The sequence below is a fragment of the Chiloscyllium plagiosum genome, unplaced genomic scaffold (genome assembly GCF_037043375.1).
Source record: "Chiloscyllium plagiosum isolate Xiang-an unplaced genomic scaffold, Cpla_swu_hap1 HiC_scaffold_9, whole genome shotgun sequence".
NCBI lineage: Eukaryota > Metazoa > Chordata > Chondrichthyes > Orectolobiformes > Hemiscylliidae > Chiloscyllium > Chiloscyllium plagiosum.
This window is the reverse complement of record NW_028270147.1, coordinates 81,672,184-81,692,158: the sequence shown is the minus strand read 5'-3', so window position 1 is coordinate 81,692,158 and position 19,975 is coordinate 81,672,184. Positions and strand designations below refer to the sequence as shown.

At 43.4% G+C, this 19,975-nt stretch overlaps 1 protein-coding gene across 1 annotated transcript; it reads left to right on the top strand.

Moving 5' to 3' along the window:
• The first annotated feature begins 116 nt into the window (after positions 1 to 116).
• LOC122554790 (leucine-rich repeat-containing protein 52-like) lies at positions 117 to 18,419 on the top strand. The gene is made up of 3 exons (XM_043700166.2): positions 117 to 203; positions 13,629 to 14,393; positions 17,681 to 18,419. Exons 2-3 carry the CDS (start codon positions 13,763 to 13,765, stop codon positions 18,037 to 18,039), a joined length of 990 nt encoding a protein of 329 aa, XP_043556101.1. The 5' UTR covers positions 117 to 203; positions 13,629 to 13,762; the 3' UTR covers positions 18,040 to 18,419.
• The last annotated feature ends 1,556 nt before the right edge of the window (positions 18,420 to 19,975 follow it).

The window sequence follows — 19,975 nt, the reverse complement described above, 5'->3', positions numbered from 1 at the left end:
CATCCAATCACATCAACATTAGAATATGGGCCTGCCCAGTTCCTATAAGTTTATAGTAGGATTTTCCCCAGTCAACACATTCTCAGATCTTAGAAGGACGGAGTGTGAGTGTACCTTTTAAGTGCTGAATTTAATCAAGATACAAGTAGAAAAGTACGATTGTGATCCAAAGCATAAAGAATATTTTGGTGACCCTGTTGCAGGTAAGGTTTATTAATGAATGCTTTTTTGGTTACAGTAAGTAATCAAACAAAGTAAATAAATTCTATCTCTAAGTACTTAAAAGAAATGGCCTTTGTCCTGGGTGAGGATAGCACCTGTAGGTGCTTTGACAAATCTATTCACTGTACAATAGTGATCTTTCCTCATATTGTGTAACAATCAGATGCTTAGGATGACTTCAGTGCTTTGTCTACTAGAGGCAGAATGAGACTGAAGAAATTAGTAAGGTGGTTGCAGATTTACAGTAAAATTATAAGATTCAAATCTAGGAATAGCTAATGTTAAAGCAATAACAATTACTGACATATTTGAAAGATAATATTTATTGGTCTAAAGGGGTCTGTTGCAAACTTCTCTCTAACCAATAATCAGTTCTCCTGGTGCCAGAGTCCAGCCTATCACTAAATGGCTGCAGAGCACCTTAACAGAGGATAGTGAACAACTGGCACTTGTGGTCACATTGGGACTGACAACATAGGGAGAAGAAAGGATGTCACCTAGCTGTTAGGATCTACGGATCTAGGTAGACAATCAGCAAGCAGCACTTGAAAATGAGTAGTCTCTGGAAGGCTTAGGTGGAAAATTGGTGTAGGAGTGAGGATGTTAGATTCTTGAAACTTTGGAATCGTCTCTTAAGGAGCTGGGATTTGTACAGGCCAGATGGTTTGCACCCGAACTGAACTAGGACTAAGCTCCTTTGTAGGGCATTTTCCTAATATCACTGGGAGGTTTTTCAGGGAATCAGTTTAGTTCAGTTGGCTGCATCATTGGTTTACAGAACAGTATGATATCAACAGTGTGAGTTCAATTTCCATCTCAGGCTTGAGGTTACCATGAAGGATTCTCCTTCTCAACCTCTACTCTTGGGAAATAAGGCAGGGCAGGTGACTGAGGTGTCACTAGGGGAGCACTTTGGGGCCAGCAACCATAATTCTATTAGTTTTAAAATATGATGGAAAAGGATAGACTAGATCTAAAAGTTGAAGTTCTAAATTGGAGAAAGGCCAATTTTGATGGTATTAGGCAAGAACTTTTGAAAGTTGATTGGAGGCAGATATTCGCAGGAAAAGGGACGGCTGGAAAATGGGAAGCCTTCAGAAATTAGATAACGAGGGTCCAGAGAAAGTATATTCCTGTCAAGGTGAAAGGAAAGGCTGGGAGGTATAGGGAATGCTGGATGACTAAAGAAATTGAGGGTTTGGTTAAGAAAACGAAGGAAGCATATGAAAGGTATAGACAGGATAGATCAAGTGAATCCTTAGAAGAGTATAAAGGAAGTAGAAGTATACTTGAGAGGGAAATCACGAGGGCAAAAAGGGGACATGAGATCGCTTTAGCAAATAGAATTAAGGAGAGTCGAAAGGGTTTTTACAAATACATTAAGGCCAAAAGGTTAACTAGGGACAGAATAGGGTCCCTCAAAGATCAGTAAAGTGGCCTTTGTGTGGAGCCGCAGAAAATTGGGGGAGATACTAAATGAATATTTTGCATCAGTATTTACTGTTGAAAAGGATATCGAAGATATAGACTATAGGGAAATAGATGGTGACATCTTGCAAAATGTCCAGATTATGGAGGAGGAAGCGGTGAATGTCTTGAAAATCCCCAGGACCTGATCAGGTATACCCGAGAACTCTATGGGAAGCTAGAGAAGTGATCGCTGGGCCTCTTGCGGAGATATTTGTATCATCGATAGTCACAGGTGAGGTGCCAGAAGACTGGAAGTTAGCAAACGTGGTGACACTGTTTAAGAAGGGCGATAAGGACAAACCAGGGAACTATAGACCAATGAGCCTGACGTCGATGGTGGGCATGTTGTTGGAGGGAATCCTGAGGGACTGGATGCACATGTATTTGGAAAGGCAAGGACTGATTAGGGATAGTCAACATGACTTTGTGCATGGGAAATCATGTCTCACAAACTTGATTGAGTTTTTTGAGGAAGTAACAAAGAGCATTGATGAGGGCAGAGTAGTAGATGTGATCTATATGGACTTCAGTAAGGTGTTCCGCAAGGTTCCCCATGGAAGACTGATTAGCAAGGTTAGATTTCATGGAATACAGGGAGAACTAGCCATTTGGATACAGAACTGGCTCAAAGGTAGAAGACAGAGGGTGGTGGTGGAGGGTTGGTTTTCAGACTGGAGGCCTGTGACCAGTGGAGTGCCACAAGGATAGGTGCTGGGTTCCCTACCTTTTGTCATTTACATAAATGATTTGGATGTGAGCATAAGAGGTATACTTAGTAAGTTTGCAGATGACACCAAAATTGGAGGTGTAGTGGACAGCGAAGAGGTTTACCTCAGATTACAACAGGATCTGGACCAGATGGGCCAATGGGCTGAGAAGTGGCAGATGGAGTTTAATTCAGATAAATGCGAGGTGCTGCATTTTGGGAAAGTAAATCTTAGCAGGACTTATACACTTAATGGTAAGGTTCTAGGGAGTGTTGCTGAACAAAGAGACCTTGGAGTGCAGGTTAATAGCTCCTTGAAAGTGGAGTTGCAGGTAGATAGGATAGTGAAGAAGACATTTGATATGCTTTCCTTTACTGGTCAGAGTATTGAGTACAAGGGTTGGGAGGTCATGTTGCGGCTGTACAGGACATTGGTTAGGCCACTGTTGGAATATTGCGTGCAATTCTGGTCTCCTTCTTATGATTTTAGCGAGATGGAGAGTTTGAACAGGTTGGGTCTGTTTTCCCTGGAGCGTCGGAGGCTGAGGGGTGACCTTATAGAAGTTTACAAAATTATGAGGGGCATGGATAAGATAAATAGGCAAAGTCTTTTCCCTGGGGTGGGGGAGTCCAGAACTAGAGGGCATAGGTTTAGGGTGAAAGGGGAAAGATATCAAAGAGACCTAGGGGGCAACCTTTTCACGCAGAGGGTGGTACGTGTATAAGGGGTGGAATGAGCTGCTAGAGGAAGTGGTGGAGGCTGGTACAATTGCAACATTTAAGAGGCATTTGGATGGGTATACGAATAGGAAGGATTTAGAGGGACATGGGCCGGGTGCTGGCAGGTGGGACTAGATTGGGTTGGGATATCTGGTCGGCATGGATGGGTTGGACCAAAGGGTCTGTTTCCATGCTGTACATCTCTATGACTCTATGACTCTTCCTTCACCTGAGGTCTGGTGGCCCTCAGGTCAAATCACCACCAGTCACTTCTCTTTCTCATGAGAGAGCAGCCCCTATGAGAAAGTGAGGACTGCAGATGCTGGAGATCAGAGCTGAAAAATGTGTTGCTGGAAAAGCGCAGCAGGTCAGGCAGCTTCCAAGGAGCAGGAGAATCGACGTTTCGGACATAAGCCCTTCTTCAGAAAGGTCTGGTAAGACTATGGCGACAACAATCAGTCAATTGGCATGATTTAACTTGGCAGGTGTGTAGGAAGCAGGATATAGTAACAAACAAGGTCTACATAATGCAGGGGGAGATAGATAGTACTAAAATAAAGAGTAGCAAGTTAAAGGGTGGGGCCAGAGAACGGGAGAATCAAATGAACTCTAAAGTTTACTGTGCACGTATGTGAGTGCACAGAGCATCGTAACTTTGATGAGTTGCAGCGGAGAGTGGAAATATGATATTGAAGCTTGGTTCAAGGAAGGGCACAACTGGGTGTCAAATTTTTGGGAAAGATAGGGAAGGAGGAAAGGTGGCCTTATTGATTAAGAGGAACATTACAGCGCTGGAGAAGGAAGATGACCAGAGGTATCAAGGGCAGAACAGACTTGGCTACAGGTTGGGAACAAAAAATATGTGATTAGATTGCTTGCAGTCGAGTATAGTACACCAACACATGGGAAGGTTGTAGAAGAACAATTGCAGGAAATTACAGAGAGGTGCACAAGTTTCAGTATAGTTATAATGGGGCTTGAAGTATCCAAACATCAACTGTGATAATTATAGCATAAAACCAGAGAAGGGTAAGAGTTTCTGAGGTTTAGTAAGAGAACTTTACTGCAGCCATTTGTTTTTAGGCATAAGAAAGGTCATAAGAATGGAATTCTTAGAAATGAGTTATTCAAACCTGCTCAAATGTCAGTACAAATAATTAGTGCTTGATCTTCAGGGCTTCACACTTTCAAACCAATACCCTTGCAATGGTGAGCGGTCAGGTCAAAACTGCATTGCCACAATAAAACACGTCAGCTGCTCCAGACAGCTGTCTGGCAGTTTCAGGTGAAGTACTGTTCTTGTTCTTTAAAAGTGTTCACTGATGTGCAAATTTTAAAAAACCTTTGCCAGAATGTGTTTTTGAAAATTATGTTATGACATAGGCTAACATGTAGATCATAGAAACCCAACGCATTTTCTCTGAATAAAGTATGTTGCTATGGGAACCCATTATATATCCAAGTGGTACCTCGTTTTCTTGCTTGATGCAGAGAACATTCTTTGTTCCAGTCCTATTCAGGCCTTCTTCCTTCACCTCTTTATTTAGTACATTGAATGACTGTACCATTAGCTTTTCCTATGCTCAGTCCAAACTGGAAAATTTCATCAACCTTACTTTCGATTTGCACCCTGCCCTTGAGGTCATGGTGTTCTATTTCCAACTCTTCCCTTTCTCAACTTCTCATCTCCACGTCATGGGATAGGGTGCTGCCTAAAATCTATTAGAAGTCCCTGACTCCCACAGCTATTTGTTTTAATTTTGGTAAAATGACAAAAGTAAACTGACAAACTGATTGTGAAATATAGTGCAACCCTTGACGAACTATCATTTACCCTTGAGCTTCCCCTCACTGTTACTGACCCAGTGGAACTGTCCTATTATCCCTGACCTTCCAACTGTCTTCATTGACTCATCCTGTATCTTCCTTGACTTATCCTGTGTTATCCTTGAGTCTCAGAATTTCACTACTCACTCTCTCTGAATAAGTCTTGATCTCCCTGCAATCATGTTTGACCTACTCTCTGTAGAAATTAACCTTTCCTGTGTAGCCCAGTGTCATCCCTTTTTCCTCCAGCAACAATATATCTCCCTCATTGTCTCTGTCAGCCATATCCCTTTTTCCTTTCACAACCATCATTCAATCTCAATACATGTACAGCCCCTCTCTGCCAATGAAGTTCCCAGACAAGAAATGCAGCTCCAGCTCAATGCAAGCCCACCAGGAAGATTGCCTCACCTGTTGAATTTGAAGACACATATTTCTGCTTTGCTGTGTACTTTGTTCCAAAGCTCCAAATTACTTTGGTGAAGTTGTGTTTTAATGAGGGTGCATGTCATGCTATTACATTAGGAAGAGGTTCCTGTTACTTGCCATCAGGAAGCACATCCACACTCAAGCCTTCACCAATGAAATAGCCAACTTTAGGGAGCAGACATTTTGCTCCCTGCTCTATTGCATCTCCCCATCTATCTCATTTCCTGTGGCCAGGACCTTCATGATCTTATTAATCTAGAAAGGCTTCAGAAGAGATTTACCAGGATGTTGCCTGGAATGGAGAGTCTGAGTTATATAAAAAAAGGTTGGATAGGCTGGGCCTCCTTTCACTGGAATGTAAGAGACTGAGAAGTAACTTCTAGAGGTTTATAACATCATTAGAGATACAGATAGCATTAATAGTAGGTGTCTTTTCCCTAGGATTGGGGGATTTCAAGACTTGGGGAATTTTTTTAAGGTGAGAGGAGAGTGATTTAAAAATGACACAAGGTAATTTTTCACGCAATGGGTGGTTTGCACATGGAATGAACTTCCTGAGAAAGTAGCGGATGTGGTCACAGTTACAATATTTAAAGGATGTTTAGATAAGTGCATGGATAGGAAAGGTTTGGAGGGATATGGGCCAGGAGCAGGCAGGTGGGACTGGTTTATTTTGGGATTAGGTTCAGCATGTGCTGGTTGGAATGAAGGGTCTGTTTCTGTGCTATATGTTTGTATGACTCCAAGAGACTTTGCACCCCTGCTATCCTGGTTTCCTTCCTTCTAACATTATCTGTTCCACCTCTACCTTGCCACTAATTTTCTCCAGTAGGGCAGCCAGCTTAAATCTATTTTAGTAGACTGTAATGATGGCTCAACAACTCCCTCAATGGTCTTCCTCAGTTCCTGATGATGCTGTTATGGTATGCTACCTCTTGAGGAGAGGGGGAGGGCATCAGTTGTAGGAATTCTCTTTTTTGTTTGGTGTGAAAGCTTCCAGAGGCAACAAGACTACCACATCTAAAGCTAGGTAGCTATTACTCATGTTGCAAACTTCAACTTCGGATTACCCAACAGAGTTTTTGTGCAAGGCATTATTGTCAATCTCTTTGTGTAGGAGAAACATTGAATTCAATTGATGTGCTTCACAATTTTTATGTTTACATATTAAATATTTGGCTCCCACACCTCTTGCCTGGTTTGGAGGTAGATCTTGTTCTTTTTAGTAGATTATATGTAGACTCAAATGTGGGTCTCAAGAAAAGGTTTGCAGTTGGTACAAATTTGGGCAAACTTAGCTGGTAGTGAGGAAGAAAGCCTTAGACTGGAGGAAGCTGTAAATGGTCCAATTAGTTCATGGAAAATGGAATTCAATCTAGAAAAGTGTGGGGTAATACATTTTGGGACGTGCAATAAGATAAGCAAATATACAATATACAGGAGGGTACTGAACTGTGGAGTTGGGGAAAGTGACATAGAGTCATACAGCACAGAAACAGACCCTTTGGTCCAACCAGTTCACGCCGAACATAATCCCAAACTAAACTAGTCCCACCTGCCTGCTCCTGGTCCATTTCCCTTCAAGCCTTTCCTTTTCATGTACTCATCCAAATATCTTTTAAGTGTTGTAATTGTGCTCACAATCCACCGCTTCCTCAGGAAGTTCATTCCACACGCGGAACACACTCCTTTTAAAAATGTTGCCTCTTCTGGATTCTGGGTAATCCGAGATGGAGGATGGGAAAAATTTCTGGCTGTAGCAGCTGCTCCTTTTTTGAGGTATTTTAGATGTTGGAGGTGATTTCCTCAAATTCCAGGAGCAGCAATTACTGTTTTATATGATGTTGCATTGTTTTGGAACTTTGGAGAAAAAAAATTCAAAACAACAGCACTTTTAAAAGGGAGAGGAACAGACAAAGGAAGCACATGGTGAGGTCAGTGCAGGAGAGGAAGAGAAAAAGAAACCCACATTACTAACTGACACAGCAGTCAACCTGCACAGTTACTGCCTTTACTGTTGAATTCATGTATCATTGGACATCGGAGTGTGTCTGGGAAAATTAACAAACAGTGAAATTCACACCTGATCTTGGAGGAACCTGTTTGGGAGAGGTCACACAACAGAAATAGATAAGTGGATATTTTAAGCATGGCCTTACAGTAAGTCTGCAGTAGTGAGTAGAGTGGGTTCTTTCTTGATTATATGTTTTATTGAGATATGTCTTTTGATTAAACTTAAAATATAAGCCGTAAGTATTAATTTAACCTGGAGCAGTGTTTTGTAGAGGAATAAAACAGTGCTATTTTCTGGGACTGTAGATTGGAAGAAGCAAAAATGGCCTTTAGTAGAATGATATGCTCTTCTTCTCAGATGTGGGAGTTTAGAGAGAGTTTACTGAGTATTATATCTGCAATAAATGCTGTTGGTTGCAAATCCTATCATATCGAATGGATTGGTTGGAGACACAGTTATAGGCATTGAGGAATTTACAAGAGCAAGAGGAAAGACTTGATTCTGGGTAATCCAAGATGGAGGAAGGGAAAAATTTCTGGCTGTAAGAGCTGCTCCTTTTTTTGAGGTATTTTAGGTTTTGGAGGTGATTTCCTCAAATTCCAGGAGCAGCAATTACTTTTTTATATGCTATTGCATTGTTTTGGAACTTTGGGAAAAAAAGTCAAAACAACAGCAGTTTAAAAGGGAGAAGGGCAGACAAAGGAAGCACATGGTGAGGACAGTGCAGGAGAGAGACAGAGAGAGAACCTGCACAGTTATCGCCTTTGCTGTTTGAATTCGTGTATCGCTGGACATCGGAGTGCATCTGGGAAAATTAACAAACAGTGAAATTCACAACTAATCTTGGAGGAACTGTTGGGCGAAGTTCACACCACAGAATCAGATAAGTTAATTGTTGTTTTAAGTCTGTCCAAGAGAAAGGCTGCAGTAGTGAGTATAGTGGATTCTTTCTTGATTATATGTTTTTGGAAATAGGTTTCTTGATTAAACTTAAAATATAAGCCATAGCTATTAATTTAACCTGGGGCAGTGTTTGTAGAGGAATAAGACGGTGTTATTTTCTGGGCTGTAGATTGTGAAGGAGCAAAAATGGCCTCTGCACTGATATGTACTTCTTGTCAGATGTGGGAGTTTAAAGAGAGTTTAAGGGTTACTGCGCATTATATCTGCCATAAATGCTGTTGGATGCGAATCTTATCAGATCGAATGGATCGGTTGGAGAGACAGATAGAAGCAATGAGGAATTTGCAACAGCAACAGTACATGATGGATGGCAGTTATAGGAAGGGGGGAAAGTCTCAGATACAGTCACATAGATGGGTTAACTCCAGGAAGGGTGAGAGAGGTAGGCAGCTAGTGTAGGAGTCTTTTGTGGATATACCCATTTCAAACAGGAATGCTGTTTTGGAAAATGTAGGCGGTGATGGATTCTCAGGGGAACGTAGCACGAACAGCCAAGTTTCTGGTATTGAGACTGGCTCTAATGCAACGAGGGGTATGTCGGCTTCCAAGAGATCAATTGTGTTAGGGGATTCTGTAGTCAGAGGTACAGACAGATGTTTCTGTGGCCAGCAGAGAAAAAGCAGAATGGTGTGTTGTTTCCCTGGTGCCAGGATCAAGGGTGGCTCAGAGAGGGTGCAGAATATTCTCACGGGGGAGAGGGGCCAGCAAGAGGTCATTGTCCACATTGGAACCAATGACATTGGAAGGGAAAAGGTTGAGACTCTGAAAGGAGATTACAGAGAGTTAGGCAGAGATTTAAAAAGGAGGTCCTCAAGGGTAGTAATATCTGGATTACTCCCAGTGCTACGAGCTAGTGAGGAGGATAGGGCAGATGAATGGATGGCTGAGGAGCTGGTGTATGGGAGAATGATTCACATTTTTGGATCATTGGAATCTCTTTTGGTGTAGAAGTGCCCTGTACAAGAAGGATGGATTGCACCTAAATTGGAAGGGGACTAATATACTGGCAGGGAAATTTGCTAGAACTGCTTGGGAGGATTTAAACTAGTAAGGTGGGGGGGGGGGGGGGGGGGTGGGGACCCAGGGAGATAGTGAGGAAAGAGATCGATCTGAGATGGGTACAGCTGAGAACAGAAGTGAGTCAAACAGTCAGGGCAGGCAGGGACAAGGTAGGACTAATAAATTAAACTGCATTTATTTCAGTGCAAGGGGCCTAACAGGGAAGGCAGATGAACTCAGGGCATGGTTAGGAACATGGAACTGGGATATCATAGCAATTACGGAAACATGGCTCAGGGATGGGCAGGACTGGCAGCTTAATGTTCCAGGATACAAATGCTACAGGAAGGACAGAAAGGGAGGCAAGAGAGGAGGGGGAGTGGCATTTTTGATAAAGGATAGCATTAGAGCTGTGCTGAGGGAGGATATTCCCGGAAATACATCCAGGGAAGTTATTTGGGTGGAACTGAAAATTAAGAAAGGGATGATCACCTTATTGGGATTGTATTATAGACCCCCTAATAGTCAGAAGGAAATTGAGAAACAAACTTGTAAGGAGATCTCAGTTATCTGTAAGAATAATAGGATGGTTATAGTAGGGGATTTTAACTTTCAAAACATAGACTGGGATTGCCATAGTGTTAACGGTTTAGATGGAGAGGAATTTAAGCATGTACAAGAAAATTTACTGATTCAGTATGTGCATGTACCTACTAGAGATGGTGAAAAGCTTGACCTACTCTTGGGAAATAAGGCAAGGCAGGTGACTGAGGTGTCTGTGGGGGAGCACTTTGGGGCCAGCGACCATAATTCTATTAGTTTTAAAATAGTGATGGAAAAGGATAGACCAGATCTAAAAGTTGAACTTCTAATTGGAGAAAGGCCAATTTTTATGGTATTAGGCAAGAACTTTCAAAGGTTGATTGGGGGCAGATGTTCACAGGCTGGAAAATGGGAAGCCTTCAGAAATGAGACAATGAGAATCCAGAGAAAGTATTTCCTGTTAGGGTGAAAGGAAAGGCTGGTAGGTATAGGGAATGCTGGATGACTAAAGAAATTGAGGGTTTATTTAAGAAAAAGAAGGAAACGTATGTCAGGTATAGACAGGATAGATGGTGTGAATCCTTAGAAGAGTATAAATGCAATAGTAGTATACTTAAGAGGGAAATCACGAGGACAAAAAGGGGACATGAGATAGCTTTGGCAAAGTTAAGGAGAATCCAAAGGGTTTTTACAAATACATTAAGGACAAAAGGGTAACTAGGGAGAGAATAGGGCCCTCAAAGATCAGCAAGGCGGCCTTTGTGTGGAGCCGCTGAAAATGAGGGAGATATTAAATGAATATTTTGCATCAGTATTTACTGTGTAGAAGGACATGGAACATATAGACTGTCGGGAAATAGAATTGAAAAATGTCCATATTACAAAGGAGGAAATGCTGTATGTCTTAAAATGCATAAAAGTGGATAAATCCCCAGGACTTGATCAGGCATACCCTAGAACTCTGTGGGAAGCTAGGGAAGTGATTGCTGGGCCTCTTACTGAGATATTTGTATCATCGATAGTCACAGGTGAGGTGCTGGAAGATTGGAGGTTGGCTAATGTGGTGCCACTGTTTAAGAAAGGTGGTAAGGACAAGCCAGGGAACTACAGATCAGTGAGCCTGACTTGGTGGTGGGCATGTTGTTGGAGGGAATCCTGAGGGATAAGATGTACATGTATTTGGAAAGGCAAGGACTGATTCGGGATAGTCAACATGGCTTAGTGCGTGGGAAACCATGCCTCACAAACTTGATTGAGGAAGTAACAAAGAGGATTCATGAGGGCAGAGCAGTAGATGTGATCTATATGGACTTCAGTAAGGCATTTGACAAGGTTCCCATGGAAGACTGGTTAACAAGGTTAGATCTCATGGAATACAGGGAGAACTGGCCATTTGGATACAGAACTGGCTCAAAAGTAGAAGGCAGAGGATAGCGGTGGAGGGTTGTTTTTCAGACTGGAGGCTTGAGACCAGTGGAGTGCCACTAGGATTGGTGCTGGGTCCTCTACTTATTGTCATTTACATAAATGATTTGGATGTGAGCATAAGAGGTATACTTCGTAAGGTTGCAGATGATGCCAAAATTGGAGGTGTAGTGGACAGCAAAGAAGGTTACCTCAGATTACAACAGATGGGCTTGATCAGATGGGCCAATGGGCTGAGAAGTGGCAGATGGATTTTAATTTAGATAAATGTGGGGTGTTGCATTTTGGGAAAGCAAATCTTAGCAGGACTTATACACGTAATGGAAAGGTCCTAGGGAATGTTGCTGAACAAAGAGACCTTGGAGTGCAGGTTCATAGCTCCTTGAAAGTAGATTCGCAGGGAGATAGGATAGTGACGAAGATGTTTGGTATGCATTTCTTTATTGGTCAGAGTATTGAGTACAGGAGTTGGGATATCATATTGTGACTGTACTGGACATTGGTTAGGCCACTGTTGGAATATTGCGTGCAATTCTGGTCTCCTTCCTATCAGAAAGATGTTGTGAAACTTGAAAGGGTTCAGAAAAGATTTACAAGGATGTTGCCAGGATGGGAGGATTTGAGCTATCAGGAGAGGCTGAACAGGCTGGGGCTGTTTTCCCTGGAGCATCGGATGCTGAGGGGTGACCTTATAGAGGTTTATAAAATCATGAGGAGCAAAGATAGGATAAATAGACAAAGTCTTTCCCTGGGGTCGGGGAGTCCAGAATAGAAGGCATAGGTTTAGGGTGAGAGAGGAAAGATATAAAAGAGACCTAAGGGGCAACCTTTTCACACAGAGGATGGTACGTGTATGCAATGAGCTGCCAGAGGAAGTGGTGGGGAGGTTAGTACAAATGCAACATTTAAAAGGCATCTGGATGGGTATATGAGTAGGAAGGGTTTGGAGGGATATTGGCCAGGTGCTGGCAGGTGAGATTAGATTGGTTAGGATATCTAGTTGGCATGGACAAGTTGGACCAAAGGGTTTGTTTCCTATGACTCTGTGACTCATGTCTTTTTTAAATTGCCCTCCTTGCACCTTAAAATGTACTCCATGGCCTTGAAATCTCCCATCTGAGGGAAAACACACTTAACACGAACCATAGCTATACCCCTCATGATCATGTAAACCTCTATAAGGTCACATCTCAACCTCATACACTCCAGTGAAAAAAGTCCCAGCCTCTCTTTATAACACCCTGGAATGGATGTACAAAGGTCTTTTAATATAGCAGCTTGGTTCAGAAGGCAAAGTTTTGTTTTTCATTATTAGCTGAGGCATAGATTGTGGTGTTAGGGATGGAAATGTACACAACACTATTTGGACCACAGATTGAATACTGAGCTCTGGTAACCTTAGAAGAGAAAGATGTCATTGCATTGCACTGGAAAGAGTGCAGAGATTTATGAGGATGTTGCCAGGATAAGAAAACCCTGAAATAGACTGGAAAGGTTGTTGGACACCGCCCTGAAATGTCTCCAAGCCTATCCATCGTAGTGAAGTCCTCTGCGTCCTCGCGAAAACTCTTCCAATGTTCCTAAAGTGTGCTGCCCCCAAACTCAGCGGGAATGCTCCACACGCCTGTCGAGACCTTGGCAAAGAAACCTCCACCCCAACATTCCCCTCAATGCGTTACAAGCCCCAATCTCACACACGGTGTAAACTTCTGAAAATCTGCCTGTCACTTTCCACCCTGCAACTGGCTCCAATATCATCAGGCGCATTTAAACTGCATAACCCACTTCTTAATATTTCATAAGTTCTTCATCTTTGGCTTGGTTTTCACCGGGGTGGAATTTCAGCTTCAGCACCTGAAACGACAAACAATGCAACGAATATTCAGAGCAAAAGTGGCTCCTTAGAACTCGCCTGGGGGGGCGGGGGCTTCAGACCCATCGGCCCTTACCTTCGGTACTAGCCACGCTAAAATGAAAAGGGCAGGGGCGATGTGGAATCGCTAATCATTCAACCCCACCACCCCACCATCTTATTTCTAAATGTATTTCTTCATGTATTAGCATAGCGCCGATAAGAATTCAAGGCGTGCGCGTTAATAAATCATCGAGATGCTAAAAATAGCGTGGGAAATCAAAGTATATTCCGAATGGCAGTCTGACAAATGATAATCTGTCACACTTTCGCCCCACTGCTCAGTTTAAGATGGGCTAGGTCTGAGCGACAGGGAGTGAATTTCTGGAGGGTCTGATCTGTATGCACCCAATACACCAACTCTTGGAAAACTTTCACACACACTCTTCATTCACCAGGGCAACACCGGATGGAGTATAGACTCAGCAGCTCGGCAAGACGGCGTGGAGGTGTAACCAGGGACAACTCAGGAATTGGTTGGGGGTGGAAAATATTCGCCTGAGAGGGTTTTCTCCCCACACCTGGCTGGAGGATGGATGAGTGGTTCACCGTGCGGCCTTTCTGCTTAAAGCTGCTGAGTGTTTGGTTGCTGGTCAGGGCGGCTGGGGTGGCTGGCTGCTCCTCGGAATGCAGCTGTACCCAGTTCCTGACCAACTGCACAGGGAGGCACCTCCGGCAGCTCCCCGCTGGCATCCCGTTCAGCACCCAGCAGCTCATCCTGTCCGACAACAACATCTCCATCCTGCCCCCTGTCGCCCTCAACTACCTGGGCGGCCTGCTGTACCTGGACTTCAGCAACAACTCCCTCACTGAGATCTCGCACAGCTCCCTGCTCAACCTGAAGATCCTGGTCTACTTAGATCTCAGCCGCAACCAACTCCGGAGGATCACCCACCTCAGCTTCAGGTACCTGACCGGTATGGTGGTGCTGAAGGCCAGTCGCAACAAGGAGCTAAACTTCATTGACAACCGCGCGTTCTCCACAAACCAGAAACTGCAAGAGCTTGACATCAGCGACAATGGACTGACTTTCATTGATGCCAGCATGTTAGAAGCACTTCCCCACTTGCGCTCCGTGCGCCTGTCTGGGAATCCTTGGACCTGTAACTGCAGCACTCAGTACTTAAGCAACTGGATGAGAAAAAACAGAAAGCTCATTCCAGGTAGAGTTTCAATTTATTATCTGTTATTGTCAGGTAAGAGTCTATTCTAGTCTCAATCAGCTGCAGATTTCATTGGAATGACAATGGCACTGGAAATCTGCCCCCACTAAAATCTATTCAAGAGAGATATCACACACAAAAAAAAAATCAACTTGAGAATCAGGAAGAGTGCAATAAAATTCAAATTGGCTCCTTACAGCATTTTCTACTCTTGGGTGCCCAGCTGTGACATGCAATCCATTGCAGATCCATAACCCAAAGGTGGAATCATTTCAAACTGAAGCAAATGAAATAGAGTCTGTCTTTTCTCCATGTGTAAAGTCCCACTCTGAGATTCCTCAATCCAGTGTCAATGCTGTTGATACTGAGAAGGGGCAATGGGACATTGGGAATTGCTTGAACACTATATAGATTCATTTCACTTGCACTCCAACCTCATCGGACTTCAAAGTTACCCTCCACTTTACCCAATGTATTAGCAAACGCCTACCCATGATTTCAGTCTAATATTGTATCTGAAATAACATCGGAACCATTTGAGGATGACTGTGTTCTGGACAGTTGTGAATTAAGTGCGTTGTGAACGGGCGGCACGGGGGCTCAGTGGTTAGCACTGCTGTCTCACAGCGCCAGAGACCCGGGTTCCATTCCCATCTCAGGCAACTGTCTGTGTGGAGTCTGCACATTCTCCCCGTGTCTGCGTGGGTTTCCTCCCACAGTCCAAAGATGTGCATGTCAGGTGAACTGGCCATGCTAAATTGCCCGTAGCATTAGGTGCATTAGTCAGAGGGAAATGGGTCTCGGTGGCTTGCTCTTCGGAGGGTCGGTGTGGACTTGTTGGGCCAAAGGGCCTGTTTCTACACTGTAAGTAATCTAATCTAAGTGCTGTACACTGCTTGACTGAAACATCCACAGAAGATATAATCAACTAGAGGCATTAACATTTACATGTTAAAATCAACTCCAAGTATTTTGCTACTGGATCCAGAGACAGAATTCCAAAGTATCAAATCACACCCTGTTCGATCTGCAGAGCTGAATCCTATCTTATTGTATAAAATCCCCAGTTTCCATGTGTAGATATATCTGGCATGCAGGCAGTTTAAAGGAAGATTTAGATGCTACACTACTTTAAATGCATCCAAACAATCAGGAAAAGCAGAGTTTGATCTTGTTCCAGATGCATTGAAAAAACCCCTCAAACATTCAATTCAGATCAATATAACCTAGTGTAAGTGCTTACCATTCAGACAGAAGTTCAACAAATGTACTGAGTCCTTCACTGTCCTTGCCTGACAGTGAATTGTCAATCAGTAGTATAATAATTATAGTACTAGATTAGAAACCCAAGAATTTGAAAGATTATAAATGGAAAAGTTGTAAAATTGGGTTGAAGTCAATAAATCTCTCAATCATTTAACATGTTCAGTACTTGGATCAGAATGTGTTTTAATTTTTAACATTGTTCTAATTAAATTGCAGTAGGTTGTGAGGGCATGGGAAAAATTAATTTAATAGTACAAAGTATTACACATTGATCAAGTGGAATTTTCAACAAGAATGAATACTAATTTAGTTTCTTCATTCATGGAATGTGTGCATTGCTGGTTGGACCAGCATTTATTGCCCATCCCTAGTGGTCCTTAAGAAGGTGGTGGTGACTGTAGCTGCAGTCCATTTGCAGTAAGTAGATTAGATTTCTTTTAGATTAGATTCCCTCCAGCGTGGAAACAGACCCTTCGGCCCAACCAGTCCACGCCGACCCTCTGAAGAGTAACCCACCGCGACCCTTTTCCCTCTGACTAAAGCACCTAACACTATGGGCAATTTAGCGTAGCCAATTCACCTGACATGCACATCTTTGGACTGTGGGAGGAAACCGGAGCACCCGGAGGAAACCCACGCAGATACGGGGAGAATGTGCAAGCTCCACACAGACAGTCGCCTGAGGCTGGAATCAAACCTGGGACCCTGGTGCTGTGAGGCAGCAGCGCTAACCACTGAGCCACCGTGCAAGTAGATTCACACTGTTGCTAGGGAGGGGGGTTCTCTGAATGGAACACCCCTGAAAGTAATTTTTTTTTCTTCTTTTTATTTTTTTTTCTTACCCCCACACTACCGCCTAACTGCAGTATTGCTTATTTTTTCCCCAGCACCCATGTTGTGTGTGTGCAGGTGTGAGACACAGTGAGAGACACAAGGTGTACGAATCTTTATTCAATTTCCACCACCAGGAAGATAGGAAAACACCCGAGTGGCCAGTGACAAGCACTGCCCTTCACATCAAAGGGCAGTGCTGTGTGATCAAAACAGTGAAGGGGAGGGTAGGGACTAAATCAAAATAGAGTTGGAGGGGGAAATAATGCACTCCACTCCCTGCGGCACCCACCTCTCCCTGAACAACTCCAGGGTGTTGGTGGACACCGCGTGCTCCTTCTCCAAGGACACCCGGGCCCTAACGTAACCGTGGAAGAGGGGCAGGCAGTCGGCCCTAACGACCCCCTCCACGGCCCGCTGCCTCGACCTGTTGATGGCCAGTTTGGCCAGGCCCAGGAGCAGACCCACGAGGAGGTCTTCAGACCTGCCCTCCCTCCTCCGTACCGAGTGCCCGAAGATCAGGCGCGTGGGACTGAAGTGCAACCAAAAGCAGAGGAGGAGGTTTTTAAGAAAATCAAAAAGGGAGTGCAAACGCCCACACCCAATATATACATGGTCCACGGACTCCACAGCGCCACAGAACAAGCAGTTGGGCTGGGAGTCCTTGATCCACTGCAATCTGCGGTGCACTGCATGCAGCACCCTCCACCCCAGATCCCTGAGAGAAAGGGGGAGGACTCCTGCGTAGAGAGCCCTCCACTGGGGATCCCCACCGCCCGGTGGCAAATGGGTACGCCAAGGCATGTCCGGACAGTGGATGAGGGAGAAGAGGTGGATGGTGTGCAGCAGCAGTTGATAAGGGCCCACCTTTTTACATCCTTAAACGAGACAACATTAAAATTCCGGAGGCGGCTCAGGTTGTGGGGCACAGGCTCCCACGGGGAAGTTGTTTTAATGTGTCTTAGATAGATTCAGGCTTATTTTCACCTGATAGATTGCCTGATTGGATGGCATTGGGATTTGTGACATCTACAACCTCCTTTAACTTTCTGACTTGCCAAACAAATATAAGTATAGAAATTGGATATTCTGCACGATAAAATAGGGATTCAGATTTACCAAAACTACCCAAGTTTGCACATTTGATTAGTTTAAACCGCTATTGATTGCTCTTTTCTTCACCTCACCAGATGCTGCTAACGTCACATGCACATTTCCAGAGTCTTTGCAAGGTGTCCTTGTCATGGAAGCTGCAAATAAACTTTCCTCACTTTGCAGTGGAAAAAGGCAACTCAAATCAAGAGAAGTCCTTTATTTTTGTCTTATTGGCCCAGGATTATTTTCTGCAAGCATTGTTCTCAATTTCACTTGCAGTCTACTGATGGCTCACTTCAACAGATTCAAAAGGAAAGAGCTCAAGCGTTATCGTAAACTTCGTCGGGCCATCTCATTTAAATACTCAAAGCGGCCTAATGTGATAACTCAGGAACACATTGCCAAAGCCAATACAAATATAAATGTTCGTGCAGGAACAAAACACAATGGATGACTTTATACCTGAATGTTTACTGCTATGAAATGGTGATCCATATTGAATAGGCATTTAATAAACTGGCACAGAAGATGCTAATTGAAGTATTGCCTTAATATGAAAGCCATCAGCACTGTTATGTTACAATTAACCTTGTTGACTGGATTGCAATTAATCATTTCTGAACTCAATTTTTGCAGCATTCAGAATCTCTTACTTCATACAGATACATTTCTATATATTTATTTGCTTCTAAATAGTATACAGATGGATTAAAGAAGATTTCTGATTAACAGTGTATTTGCAGAACCAAACTGCTAATTCTGAAATATTATTTTATTTCTAAAATGCTGGATGGATGCAAAGAATTACAGCTAAAAATCTCATAAATTTTATTGTTACATTGTGAATGACATGAAGAATAGAAAGAAAATTTTAAGCATTGAAAGAATTAAAAATAATTAGGAATCTATTCTCAACATGTGTTGTGGCTCAGTATAGTTTCTTCTGAGCATGTTTTAGTGTTTTAAATTTGGCTATGTTTGACTTTCAGTAGGATGTTAAAAAATGGAGTCCAGATGGATTGGTGCTTAATAGAGTCTTAGAGATGTACAGCGTGGAAACAGACCCTTTGGTCCAACCCGTCCATGCCGACCAGATATCCCAACCCAATCTAGTCCCACCTGCCAGCACCCGGCCCATATCCCTCCAAACCCTTCCTATTCATATACCCATCCAAATGCCTCTTAAATGTTGCAATTGTACCAGCCTCCACCACATCCTCTGACAGCTCATTCCACACACGTACCACCCTCTGCGTGAAAGAGTTGCCCCTTAGGTCTCTTTTATATCTTTCCCCTCTCACCCTAAACCTATGCCCTCTAGTTCTGGACTCCCCAACCCCAGGGAAAAGACTTTGTCTATTTATCCTATCCATGTCCCTCATAATTTTGTAAACCTCTATAAGGTCACCTCTCAGCCTCCGACGCTCCAGGGAAAACAGCCCCAGCCTGTTCAGCCTCTCCTTGTAGCTCAGATCCTCCAACCCTGGCAATATCCTTGTAAATCTTTTCTGAACCCTTTCAAGTTTCACAACATCTTTCTGATAGGAAGGAGACCAGAATTGCATGCAATATTCCAACAGTGGCCTAACCAATGTCCTGTACAGCCACAACATGACCTTCCAACTCCTGTACTCAATACTCTGACCAACAAAGAAAAGCATACCAAACACCTTCTTCACTATCCTATCTACCTGCCACTCCACTTTCAAGGAGCTAAGAACCTGCACTCCAAGGTCTCTTTGTTCAGCAACACTCCCTAAGACCTTACCATTAAGTGTATAAGTCCTGCTAAGATTTGCTTTCCCAAAATGCAGCACCTTGCATTTATCTGAATTAAACTCCATCTGCCACTTCTCAGCCCATTAGCCCAACTGGTCCAGATCCTGTTGTAATCTGAGGTAACCCTCTTCGCTGTCCACTACACCTCCAATTTTGGTGTCATCTGCAAACTTACTAACTGTACCTCTTATGCTCGCATCCAAATCATTTATGTAAATGACAAAAAGTAGAGGACCCAGCACCAATCCTTGTGACACTGCACTGGTCACAGGCCTCCAGTCTGAAAAACAACTCTCCACCACCACCCTCTGTCTTCTACCTTTGAGCCAGTTCTGTATCCAAATGGCCAGTTCTTCCTGTATTCCATGAGATCTAACCTTGCTAATCAGTCTCCCATGGGGAGCCTTGTCAAACACCTTACTGAAGTCCATATAGATCACATCTACTGCTCTGCCCTCATCAATCTCCTTTGTTACTTCTACAAAAAACTCAATCAAGTTTGTGAGACATGATTTCCCACGCACAAAGCCATGTTGACTATCCCTAATCAGTCCTTGCCTTTCCAAATACATGTACATCCTGTCCCTTAGGATTCCCTCCAACAACTTGCT

Excerpts from the sequence above, each read along its gene's own strand:
- LOC122554790 (XM_043700166.2), top strand. The coding sequence starts at position 13,763 with ATGGATGAGTGGTTCACCGTGCGGCCTTTCTGCTTAAAGCTGCTGAGT. Across the intron at positions 14,394-17,680 it reads AAACAGAAAGCTCATTCCAG|ATGCTGCTAACGTCACATGC; the intron begins GTAGAGTTTCAA and ends TCACCTCACCAG.